The sequence below is a fragment of the Echinops telfairi genome, unplaced genomic scaffold (genome assembly GCF_000313985.2).
Source record: "Echinops telfairi isolate 266 unplaced genomic scaffold, ASM31398v2 ScPeMD7_4;HRSCAF=17, whole genome shotgun sequence".
NCBI classification, from domain to species: domain Eukaryota; kingdom Metazoa; phylum Chordata; class Mammalia; order Afrosoricida; family Tenrecidae; genus Echinops; species Echinops telfairi.
Window position 1 is genome coordinate 16,373,824 of NW_022103900.1, and position 13,744 is coordinate 16,387,567.

Sequence of the window (13,744 nt, forward strand, 5' to 3'; positions counted from 1 at the left end):
ATCTTTCCATAAAAAGAAACCCCGCCCCCACCCCCAATCCCTCCTTCCTCAAACTTTAAGGAACAACATGCATCGCAGGCAGAGGCATTTACATGCTGGGAGATCAGGCATGCCACCAGTGCTGCTCAAGGTCATTCAATGAGGCAGGCTCTTCCCATGACTCTACCTCTCGACCCCCTGCCTCCCGCTGAACTTCTTGGTTCCTTGACTTGGATTCACAAGCATTTTCTCATTGCTTCCCGTCTGCTCCTTTTTGTTCACCACCACCACTCCCTCCCCCCTCGAACTCCCACAAAGACAAGCCTTTGCAGAGGGGCCTCTATCTCGGAGTCTGCTCGCTTCTGTCAGTAACTGGCTGCAACAACTTATTTGAAAACGTCTCATCTCCATTACCTCTAGATCGAAATTGTCACCAAATCTGCCATTTCGTCCTTTCAACCATCTCTTGGATTAGCCGTTTAATCTAACCACTTTAATCTAACCACTCCTCACGCCTTCATTCCTCATCTCTCCAATTCTAGAGAGCGATCACAGCTCGGCCTCAGTGGCTGCTTAGCTTTTGTCAGTTTTACGCTCTCTCCTTTGGCTTCCTCTAAGCCGGGCCTTTTCACAATTGGTCTTAGGGCCTGAGGACTTTAACGTTGCTTTAGGTGGGTTGTGTAGCTATTTATTGCACTAGAAGTTAAAGCTAAGACTTTTGAAATATTTTTTAATATGTACATTAAAAGTGGTTTTACTTAACATTTTTAATTAAAAAAACCTTATTCTGAATTTCAAAAGTTAGTAAGAACAATGAAATGGTTTCACATTTTGGCAAATCTCTTTACTATCTGGTTCAATAGGAGCAAGTATATTCTCATATCCGCTTCTGTATGCAATGTGCTGTAATTAGTTCATGTGAGAAAATATCAAAGCAGTCTTAGGCAAATAGTTGGGAGGAGTCTTTTCACTGAAGTACAGATAAGCTTCTTTGATATCTCGCCAAAACTTGACAAGTAGCAATCTCATGAAGGTTAGTTCCAATGCTGAATCTAACGCAATACCAAACAACTAAAAAAAAAAAATTATCATCACAGTAAGTCTAATACTTTGAATGGATTTTGTAACATTGTGCATTGGGTCATGTGAAAAAAACATTAGTTTTGCAGGTCTTAGCAAATGTTGACCCAATTTATTAATGCTACTCGAGAGCTCATTTGAAAAGTCTAAGGAAATAATCAAAAGCTCAATGTGACAGATGCAAATTTCCCCCCAATTTAATATTCACTTAAAAGGTCAAATTATATCATTGGCAACAAATCCTGTCAGGTTTCTGCTTGTTTTGAATCAACAGGCTCATTTTATTTCTTTTCCAAATAATGTGTGTCAAATACACAATTCTGAATAGCCATTCCGGTTCACTCTAGCAGGAAAAACATGCGGCCTCATGGCTAGTTCGGTTTGCCACTCGCTCACCCACAAGTGTGCATTCTGGAGACTGCCTTCCTACTTCAGTGGTGCTGTGCACAGACTTCCATTCTATTACCCGCACTACTAAGAAGGTGGGTCCCCAGGGCGAAATGGAATTCTCATTATTTTTAGTGCTTCAAAGGGCGTTCTTTGCTAAGTTCTTATTTTCAACAGTAAGTGGAGGAGGTGAAGGGTCTCGAACAGTTTTACTATGAGACAGAGATCACTGTGATCATGATTATGCTACCCTGTTTCCCTGAAAATAAGACAGTGTCTTATAATAATTTTTGCTCCCAAAGATGCATTAGGTCTTATTTTCAGGCAATCTCTTATTTTTCCACAAAGAAGAATACAGTACACGTTTATTGTTTATTGTTTTATTAAAAGGGACCTCACACTTCCTGTCTGCTCTGGCTGCGCTGCGGCCAACAGCGAACTGTGCGGTGGTGCCCACTGCTACGGTCCAGAGTCCAGCGTTACGGTAGCTTGGGGGGGGGCTTATTTTCGTGGAGGTCTTATTTTCGGGGGATGCCTTATATTTCAGTGAGAGGCAAAACTCTAAGTAGGTCTTATTTTCGGGGAATGTCTTACTTTCAGGGAAACAGGATAGATCAAACCGGATACTCAATCAGTTGACCTCCCTCACCTCCTCTTCACCCAATCTGAAATTTTTCTCGGTGCAAGTATTTCTTCTATTTTAAATGGTCTATTCTCATGACAAAAATGTCCTCCCTGGCCTTTTGAGGATTCAATGTGGTCTTTTCTTTCTTACTCATTATTTGTATTTTTATCCCTGTATTATTAGTATTTTATCCTCACCACTTTACTTTGGTTTTGTTTTTTTATTGTTTCTGTTGGGTTTGGGACTTTCCAATTTGTGAAGCACAGAAGGAGTAGATGCACAGAGATAAGAACTGTTGCAAGGATTTATAGGGGAGGGAGGGATGGGAGACAGGGAGGGCATGAGGGTTGGGGGAGCAAACAATGTATGTGTGTGTGTGGGGGGGGTTAGCACTAAAACTGACGGTGACAAAAAACTAATTTTAAAAACGGTTTAACCATAGGGTGAGAGATATTCTAAAATCGTGGTGACAACTGTACAACTCTCTATGACTGAAATAATGAATTGTGTGATATGTGGATTAAATGCCAATAAAACCGTTCAACAAACAAGACAATGATCAGTAGGTAAAGATGGTGGGCCTCCCTTGATGCATACTAGACACCACCCAGCGTCACTCCCAATGACTTTTGCACCAGAAGCACAAGGTCAATACGAGAGAAAAGGAAATAACGTCTGGATTTTATTATGCAAAGAAATCTGATGAATCTTATGAGGCAAATGGGAATGCCTAGGAATCCAGACTAAAATTTGAGAACCGTTGCTATAAAGTCTATATTGTGTTAAATTCAATTTTATTAAAAATAAATATAACCCTACCCACATAGGCCTCACTCTTCCCTGCTCAACTTCTTGACGGGAAAGAGGTACGTGTGGAGTCTCACCAATTCCAATTCCTCATCTACCTGCAGTTCATTTGCCTTCACAGCTCCACTGAAACAGCCCTAATTAATTACTATAATTCTATATATCTTCCACTTCCTTTAAAATGCTTCGGCGTACTTTGACCATGCAGACTCTCTCAGCCATGCAAGGGAGACAGAGGGAAGAGTCATGGTTTCTAGAAAGCTGCAGTTCTCGGTACTTTTCTACCCCCATCACTGGTGCTTTCTTCTGCGCTGTAGTCACAGCATGTAAGGTAAAACACCAAAGTTTCTCCCTGACTAGTTCACCTAATTTTATTCTATCACCTGCAAGCAAAAGGCGCCCCCAGTTTACATACTAAGCTCTTTCTTGAGCTCTGGCCCGACTTTCCAACTATCTATTGCTTAGGGGTTCCACCAGTACCTAAAACTCAACATGCCTAAAACTAAACTCAAACAAGTCTTTCTCCTCCTCCAGTGCTTTCTGAAGTGAGTCTCTCCGAGTCTTGAAGTCACCATCATTCAAGTGGCTATGGCTCCTCAGGTCCTTGCAAGTCCTCCCATTCCCCACCTCTTCTTCCCTGACTGTTCTAATAGAGACGCTGTATTCTCTCACCTGTACTACTGAAATCATTTTGTAATCGTTCTCTTGGCTCTTAGTGTCTTTCCTGCCGCAGTTCAACCTCACTCCACTGCCAGGTAAGTCTACAGCAGAGCTCCACTGAGTCTCCTCATGCTCAGAACTGCTTTCTATGGAAGTCCAAATTCAGCATCCTACTTTTTCCCTTGAATTACAGCCACTCTATATATGGGTCTTTTCTCTCCTACCAGATTCTAAGGTTCCATGATTGATGTATGAAAATCCATCTCAAACCGCATCACAACACAGAAATTTAATTAGTATCTATTCAAGTAAATACACAGTAAATAGTTATCTTACCCATAGTTTCTTTTCCACCACATAGGCCACATACCCCACTCCTTCTCTACTTACAACCTTTCTCAACATGAAAAATCAAATGGTCTATCATCATTGTAAAGACTCGAAGGGTGAAAGATAGTTCCAAAAGCAAGATCAGGGTTCCCTCTTAGGGAACGTGTGATCAGAAGGAAATGCACAGTTGGGTTTTATTTCTTAACCTGGACAGGTGTCAATGACTTTCCTGTTACAGTCACTACGTCTTTTGGAACAACAGTTTTAATAAAAACAAAATAATGCATCTACATCTGAACAGAGCTCACCCCCCCTATAGATCGTGTCACACTGAATGGTCCCTCTTACGTCACATATGCCAGTTTTACCAGCTGACGAGATTGCCAAAGATAAAAGAAACCCCGCCGTATTCTGAGACTTCATCTTCGTCAAGCAATAACTCAAGGACGAAACTTTTCACCCTTCCCACTCAATGCTTGCGCAAGTAGCTAATGATTTATCAAATCCTAAATGAACTATGCGTGTCCCTAATTCTAAGAAATTTAGCTGTGACTCCTATTATAATCTAAAAATCCTCCCTCATTCACCTGGTGCTTCCCCTTGAAGGCAGAAGTGCTGTTTTGTGGGTAAATGACTCTTCCCATCCCAAATCAGCATGTTGGCTAAGCAAGAGCAGCCATGTTTGTGAAGAACCTCTTCTATAGCCCAGATAGCTTATTACAGCCATTGGGCTGAAGTGCAGAGGAAGGGTGTTCGTATTTTATTTGAAACCATCTCTCATTCAGCAGCTGGTGAGTTTGAACTACCGACCTTGTAGTTAACAACCTCAATACCAAAACCCACAGTGCCATCCTTCAATCATTTTTTTTTTAATCCCCGAGTCATTTGGAAATGCTATTTCTAAAGGTACTGGCAAGAATTAGATCGCGTGGAATGTCTTCTCCTCAAGATGCTTCCAAGCGAATTCAAACTTTACTAATAAACAGGTTCTTTACCTGTAACAAACATGTTCACCTGCCCTATTTCCTCTCACCGAATTGCATCTGGCCAAACAATGCAAATTATACATAAATGCAATGCTTTATAAATTAGTAAGCAGATTCAAAGTGCTCGCAGATTCTCTCCTGCTTGGATTTAAATTTCTGATGCAGATCTCAGAAGCAAGACCTGAGGGAGCTGCACGAGCACCACAGACGAGAGGAGGCAGCTTAGCCTGGGGAATGGTTTGCCAACACTTAAAACAACACCACCAACCCCCTAAAATTCCACACATGTGTGAAATTTCCAAAGCTTTCCACAAGGAACTGTTCTTAATCTGGTTGTTAGCCGGGTGAAATGCTATTATTGACAAAAGAGCTGGAGACTTACAGGCACTTATCATTTAGGGAAAGCGCAAAGCCAAGGTTTCAATTAAAATGTACGTGGTGATGCGAGGCGCAGCCCGAGAGATAAGGGCTGTACTTGCTTGGGCTACCTAGCACTCAACTGCTAGTTTTAGTTAGCCCTGGTCTCTCCTTTAGGTTCAATGACCTTGACACAACATTTACTTTTAATATGGCAGACCTAATTAACCCCAGAGAAATTTACAGGATTCCATGGGGATTACAATACACGGCGCCCTTCACTAATTGTCAAGTTCAATTTCATTAGGCAACCTCCTCCTCGTCAACCAACACAAAGATAACTCTGTGGAGCTTCTTTCTAGCCACCAGGTGGCTGTTCTCACCCATGACCCAGTGCCCACAAACACCAACCATGCCCTCCCCCACCCCCAACATCTTGAATGCACATCTCAAAAGGGCAAATGCACATGTTTCTTAGTTCTAGGCAAAATAGAGAGTTCTGGTCTCCCACTCACAATCCAGGTTTGTCATCATTTCAGCCACGCCGCCACCCCCATCCCAGCCCCCAGACTGATGGTGCTTAGACAGAGGGTCGAAAACCCTACAGAGTACCGTCCCGGACACACACGCCTGGGTAGCATGAACCAGAAGGGCTAGATGACAATTGGTTTGTTTGGATTTGGGGGGGGGGGGGGTTTGGCACTAGTTTATAAAGTTGGCACACACTCCAAGAAAAACAGCCAATTCTGCCTTGGGTGAGGGAGGAAAGTCCTCCCTCATGGGAACTATTTATGACTTCTCTTCTTTGCTTAGTCAAAATCCTGAAGTTCACAAGCCCAAGGAGAGCCTAATCCTACACAGAACCCCTCAACACATGGGCATTGAGAGCAAATGACCAATGGAGAAATGACTAGGACTGAAAGGCTTTGGGGAATGGGTGGGGCCAGGGGCAAGGGGGGTGACCTCATTCTGAAACGACAGCTCTGCCAATCCCCTAACTGACGTTCACTCGCAGAAAAAGCAGTTCTTATTCAGAATGAAAACGAGAAGGTCAGACAGGCCCGGGACACCCTGTGCACACAAGTCTCACAACAGAAAGAGGCTCTGTACACGACCGAGTGTAGTTCTAAGGCACCACCGTGGGGGAGGCTCTTCTCTGCACTGTCCCCCCTCTGGCTCTAGGTCCCTTTCTTAGCAGAAGTCCAGTGTGAACCTCTTATCTTACTGAAGCCAAACAAGGGAGGCGCTGAGCAGACAGGAAAAGGGCAGGGTTTCTCACAGCAAGTAGCAAGATGGTCTTGACAGCCCCTCTTCCCTGGCCAGCATCCGCAGCACCTGACCCCATCTCCTCATCCAATTCATCCTTTAGCTCCTGTTCTCTTCCTGGCTTTCGGCTTCTGCCAATCCCTCCTCTCGGCTCATTTTTATCCGTGTGCTCCTGACCAACCCCATGTCTTCCTGCAAACCCACTCCCCACCGTTCACCAGAAGGAACACCAGCTCCACCCGGGACCGCCAGCCCTCACCCTCAGCAGAAAGGGTCAGCACAGAGGGAGAGGAAGCTGGCAGGTAGTCCCAAGAGGAAGCTCTCTTGCGGCATGAATACACAAACTTCTATCCACATTGAGGGCAAGGAAGGCTTTCTTTCTGCACCTGCCGGGATCCCTAAGCACATGCCTCCCCAGGACACTAAGATGCCAAGTTCAAAACTCCCAAATTTAAAGAACACAGATCCTGTGAGTTGGGGACAGCCTACAGAGGAGCAAGTGGGTGAATTCCTGAATTGACTTTAAACAATTAAAATAAAAGAGCTATTGCTACATCTACGAAATGCTCCATGTTTATAATATGCCCGACACATATTTCTGAATATTGGAAAGAAGCATAGTATAAAATAGTCTTATAGGATGGTCTCAATCAATTTGGATTTTGTGCGTGTGCATGTTAGTGTACGGGGCGGGGCAGAAGGCCATTGCTTCAGTGTCCCCTAGAAGAAATTTTACATGTTAAAAAAAAAGGGGTGGGGGAATACTTTCCAAAGTTATCAAATGCTTTTAAGGAAGCTCGTAATTACAAGCTTTTCCAGTTTCAGCTTTGCAGCCAAAATGTGTTCTGAACACAAAACAAAAATTCTTAGAAACAGTATACCGGCTGGCTTTCACATGCCCCCAATCCTGAGTGGGTCAAAACTCAGAGGAAATCAGATTAGACCCCTAAACAATGCACATGGACCCGTTTAGCTATTCCTCTGTTGGGTGTCTAATTCCCGAAATGTCCATTAGGCAATAAGATCTCTAACTGCTTAAAGAAAAATCCTCCCAGACTGGTTCTCAGTGAGCACTCGTGTGAAGAGACACTCACCTTTCACTCTTAAGTGAGGGTCCTTTCATGCACCAATTTTAGGGGGGTAGAAATTCACAGAAAACATTCTTACCATTCGCACTGGGCTCTGTTGGCTTGGACATGTCTCTGAACGGGACTGTAACTCCATCGCCAGGCACTCTGGGGCTTGCCACATACTTGGGCTTCCTGACGGGACCTGCAGTGGGAAAGACCATGTGTGTCTAATTTTTTCCAGATGCAAACAAAGCTTGAGAATGTACAGTGGGTGTCATTTAGCAGGGCCCAAATATGCCTAAAGGAAGAGCCAGCCCCTTCCTTTCCCTAGAACGAACACACACACACACACACCAGCCCTTTCCTTTCCCTAGAACACACACACACACACACACACACACAGAGTTTCAACACAGGCGCGGAACACAGGCACGGGAATGTCCAGTCTGGGCTGCCAAGGGAGAAAAGGGTCAGCTTAGCTTTGAGAACATAAACTCCCACCCCAAACAGACGCCGCCCTTGTGCTGCGAAGCCTGGGCCGCTGTCTTGGGCGTTATATCCAGTAGGTGATTTTGCCATGTTCACACCTGGGCGGCTGGAGGCTGAGGGTTTTTCATTCGGAACTTTTCTCCAACTGGGACACGGGCTATTTGGTTGCTTGGTGCCGCTGAAGCAGGGAGGCCAGGATCACAAACAGCCGGCCTGTACCATCTACACGCTGAGTGGCCATACAACACAGGCATCTTATCAAGCTGGTGAGCACGGTGAGGTGTGGGCACAGGAGATGATGGTTTTCTTGGCAGCTCTGAGTGACCTTCCAAAAGGCCTAGCAGCTAGTCTAGCAAGGGACTCAGGGACACGAGGTCCAAGGAGTCTTATCCGCCATACTTTCCCCCACTGTCATTCGAAAGTCTGCAATTCTTAGGAGTCAGTCTGCAGGAAACGCGCTCACACACACTGCCGTGGGGACGGGGACGTGAAGCGGGGCAGCCACCCTGGGAGGAGGGGGCCGTTTGGCACTTCCTCGCACGGTTGGCTTAGCTTAGCTGTATCGCTGCCATGGGAGCCAGCGATTCCACTCCTGTGTGCCTGTAGGCCTCTTCACACGAAAACACGCACACAGGCATTCTCCACGGCAGCCTAACGTCCTCAGGGCATGTAGCCACACCACGGAACAGCGTGGGCAATAAAAAGGAATGAAATGCTGAATTGTGCTACAGCAGGGATCGCCCTTGAAAACACCAGGTCAGTCAGCCGTTAAAAACAAACAGGGAAACAACAAACGCGCTGCGCGGTTCCATCCATACGAAAGCTCCCGAATCGGCAAATGCAGAAACGGGAAGGCGATGAGTGGCTGCTGGGCTGCGGCTTGGGGTGGAGGTCAGCTGGAGAGTTTTAGGCCAGGGCTCAGAGACATGTTGGGGTGATGAAAAAAGCCCTAAACGTAGACTGAGCTGACAGTCATGACATCTATGGAACTGTACTGGTAAATGGGTGAAATGTATGGGACGCCAATTACATCTCAATAAAACTGCTAGGAAGAGATGACATTCTGTGTCTCCCTCGTCAAACATTACACTGTGGTCCCAAATCCTCCACTCGGCTGCCTTCTACTTCAAAGTGTGCTTTTAAAAATAAGGCTGTAAAGACAGGAGACGTTTTGCATCTGTCAAACAAGTGGTAGAAAGAGCGCTGCCAGGCAGGGGCGGGCAGCTCTTACCATGAGCTAGCCGCTCAGAGCCTCAGCGCAACACAAGGGTGGGTGATGAAGGCGGACTCCATGCAGCCTTCAGACTCAAACACCTGCTTCCCAGAGAGACTGTTCCAACGACAGCTTATGGTGAGTGATGCTGCCATCTAAAGGCTTACCACAAAAGTATCTTCACTCCAACAAACACGGTCCATCCATAGGCAGCTAGAACCTAAAATCAGGCCACATCATGAAAGCTTTACCCTCATGGCTCACTAGCTCGCTCACTCTCCCCTCCGCAAACTGTAATTCATAGCAACACTATAGGGTAGAAGAGTACTGTTCCTTATGGTTTCTTAGCATGTAAATCTTTTCAGGAGCAGAGGCTTATAGAACTTTAGAAATAAGGACGTTAGTTCAAACTTGAGGCGTCATGATTTTTAAGTAACGAACAAGCATTTTCCCATTCTTCCCAATGTTATACGTAATTTTTTATGATGCATAGTTGATTTCCTTCGCAGAGTCAATAAAACACAAGTCTATTTAGCTCTGATATTCTCCTTCAGTCAAGATGCATCTGACGTCAGCCATGGCATCCTCTAATCCTTGTTCTGGACTGAGAGTCGTAGAATGCTTAATTGTGCTCACAGGGCACCCGGTACAGAGACCAAGAGGTAGTTGCTTTGGTAGCATGCAGGAGATACTGAAGGGTTATAAATCAGGAGATGTGTGTGTCAGGGTTGGATCGATTCACTGTATTTACTCAAACTGCATCCTGTGCACATATTCCAACAGACTGGACTGCATGAAGAAGAACGCAGCAGTAGGACTGTTACCAACCTTCGATCACAGCTGAGCAACCTTGCCAGCAGAGTAGTTGATGGAGATCATGACTTAATGGTGGAGATCATGACTACAGCCTCAGGTTGGCCACGCCCACCCCAAATTCTCACAACCGGACCAACAAACAACACAGATCTAGGGAGAGCAGAACGAAGCTATCAGAGATGCCAGTGTACAGGGATCCACAATCAATGCCTGTGAAAGCAGCGGTCAGGAAATCGAATGACATACTGCACTGGGGAAAAATCTGCTGCAGAAGATTCTCCCAGGGGGACGACTAACAGAAAAGTGGTGAGGGGTGACAGAGGACAATGTAGGATATGGGAAAAAATCATCTTTAATAACTTATCAAGGGTTCGTGAGGGAGGGTGGACAGGAGAGGGAGGGGGAAGAAATGGGGAGCTGATATCAGGGGCTCAAGTGGGAAGAGAATGCTTTGAAAATGATGATGGCGGCATATGTGCAAATGTGCTTGACACACTGGAGGAATGTATGGGTTGTGATAAGAGATGTAAGAGCCCCCTATCAGGCTATTTAAAAAATAATAATAAAATAAAGTGTTAAAGAGCAAAGATGTCCCTGGGAGGCCTAAGATGTGCTGGACCCATGCCATGGGATTTTCTATCACTTCATATGTAAGTAATAGCTGGACAATGAACAGGGGGGCTATTAAAGAAGAACCGACATTCTTTAATTATGGTATTGGTGAAACATCATGACTATATCAAGGCCTGCCAGAAGAATGGATAGACCTGTCTTAGAAGTGTAGTCAGAATGCTCCACAGAAGCGAGGATGGCGGGCCTTCATCAATCTTTGGACATGTCATGAGGAGAGCTCAGTCCCCGGAGGAGGACGTGAAGTCTGGTACAGGATGGGTGAAAGAGAAGGACCCTCAAGGCAAAGTGTGAGGATGGCACCATTTCGTCCTGTTGCACACAGGGTCCATGAGTCAGGGAAAGGTGGGGGCTGTACACGAAGACCCTATTATTGGCCGTGGAGGAGACAGAGGGATGTGTACGGAGCAGACAGAAATGCAACCAGGACAAGAACCTGTGTACACTTCAGCTTTCCCAGCTACATAATCCTCATGGTCAACAGAAATCCACGCAAGCACTCGACACAGACCAGGACAGGCTGCTCCCCAGCTTACTGTGTGTGGTAGCTCGCACAGTCACCCGTAATGGCAGGTACAAAAGGAGCCGTGTGTGTGTGTGTGTGTGTGTGATGCTCTACTTATATAAAATCCAGGTTAGGCAAATCTAGAGACAGGAACTACATTAATTAGGGTTATGACAGGGGAGGTTGGAGAAGATGGGAAGGTAATAATGGATCCAAGAATGAAGAAAGTGTCTGAAATCGACTGTGGTTATGATGACTGCAGAATTCTATTTCAGGAAGCAATATGTCAATACAATCTTTACATTAAGAAAACAATGACTGAAGTAAACCCTAACATGTGCTCATGGGGTCCATCGGGTTTGTTGTTTCGAGCTGTGGCGTCCATCCCAACATATGGAAGAGGAGAAGAGTCCCCAGCGAGTGTTCTAGGCATGAATGTTCACAAAAGGAATTAGCTCGTCGGGTCTTTTCTTTCACAGGGCCAGAAGTGCTGGGCAGGTTGGAACCACCGACCTTGAGGCTAACAGTTGAGCACTTGGCCTGTGTACCAACAGTGCTCCTGAAGCTGGTCAGACACGAATTCATTCAACCCCAGTAACTTTGGGAATAAAGAGCTATCCCCCCGCCACACACACACCCGTTTCAAGTCAGGAAACAGGCTATGAAATTTGCTGATGGTCACACATTAGACAAAGCAGGAATCCAAGCCCGTGTCTGTGCAGTTACAAAGCCCATGCACCCTAAGCCACCACTCAGCCCTTGGAAAACCAGGACTTTGGATCCAGCACGCAATTCCAGACTAGGCAGGTGCCTGAAAGCTCCCACCAGCAATAACTACAGACCTTGGTTGTACAGTCAGCAGATCTTTGGTTGACATTCACTCTCCTCTGACCTATTCTAACTTTCTCAGGGCACATAAAATTGTAACGTGAACATAAGCAACTGCTCTGCAATGCCACCCTTTGATTTGCTTTTCACAGCTGCACCTCAAATACTGTCAACAAGATTATACATCTATAATCACAGAGGTTTTATTCTTTTTCCATCCTCACTCACTCAGAGAATTTGGGGCCGTTTTCATTAGACATAAGTGATGAACGCTCACCCATTTGTATCCACTCCCTTGTAAAACCCACTGAAGGTGTAGCGATCATGCACATGACGACGTGCTTGCTGAAAGCAAAGAAAACTTAGAGCACTTCATGTTGAAGGCTGCAGCTTTCACGATGGACTATCACCTCAATATATACAGCAACCCCAAATCCTCTCACTGGACCAGAAGGCAGCACCATGGAAAATGCCTGACACTGTGCTTGGCTTCACGATCAACCTCCATGGAAACAGCCTTTGACAACGGGATATCCCATGGACTACCACGAGAATGGACAGATCTTTCTTGGAAAATAATCACATTTGCTTTGAAAGGACGATGGCATGACTTCGTCTGACTACTTTGGACATGTTGTCAAAGGGGGTCAATCCCCGGAGAAAAACATCATGCTTGGTAAAACAGAAGGTCAGTAAATACAGAGGAAGCTCCTCGGAGAGTTAGCTTGACACAGTGGCGGCAGCAAGAAGCTCAGACATAGAAACTATTCTGAGGATGACGTAGGACCAGGCAGGGCCTCATTCTGTTGAGTCAAAACATACCCAACAAGCACTACCAACAAGAACAACAACCAGATGAAGTAGGATCAGCAGAGTAAGCGTCAACTACAAGCACAGAACCAAACTTCTGAAGTTCTGTGTGCAACCTACTGAGTCTCCAGATGAGCCTCGTCTTTGCCCCATGCCCCAAGCCACGAGCCCACGACAGCCAAGCTGCACACAAGAAAGAGATTGGAGCATCTCTCTCTGGGGAAGCCCATCAATAAATAAAGATCTACCAGTAATCAGAGTTAGGAGAGATCTCTGAGCAATCATGCTAAAGGAAAACCAGCCCTCAAAACATACACACAGACACGCATGAACAGGAACACGCACACGCCTTTTCAATCAGCTTTGCACCCCCTCATTGTCGGTACAGAAAATAGGACAGAGGATCACCAGACAGCAAAGGGAAGGTGCTAACCTGAAAGACAGTGACTCAACAGTTAGAAAAGGAATCCCAGTGACTGAAGAGTTACCATACCCATCACAGAGAGGGCTACTGAGATTGGACTGAGGCAAGACTACTTAGGGCCACCTATTGAACCATAATTTCTATGCTACTGTCATGAAAAACTCCCTGGGACGAAGCAACATCCCTTGTCAACAGAGATCCAACTCTGAAAAGTCCACCTCTCTGAAAGGCACCCCCTAACCTGGGGAAGGCTAGTGCCCACCCAAACCGACAAATCAACCCAAACGCAAGCGACCTTAACGTAAAATACTTTCTGGGTGAAAGGGAGATGTCGGACAGTGTAAGACACGACAGAATAATAATAATTTATGAATTATCAAAGGTTCGTGAGGGAGGGGGCGGCAGGGAGGGAGGGAAAAAATTGAGTGGAGGGCTCAAGTAGAACGCAGATGTTTTGAGAATGCTGATGGCAACAAATGAAC

The 13,744-nt window shown here is 45.6% G+C and overlaps 1 protein-coding gene across 1 annotated transcript in view; it reads right to left on the reverse strand.

Moving 5' to 3' along the window:
* The window catches only part of TANC1 (tetratricopeptide repeat, ankyrin repeat and coiled-coil containing 1), a 296,536-nt gene that overhangs the window by 88,762 nt on the left and 194,030 nt on the right, over window positions 1–13,744 (reverse strand). The window contains exon 5 of the mRNA XM_045298122.1: window positions 7,645–7,749. Coding sequence (XP_045154057.1) covers window positions 7,645–7,749 — 105 coding nt within the window. The remainder of the gene's footprint in view (window positions 1–7,644; window positions 7,750–13,744) is intronic.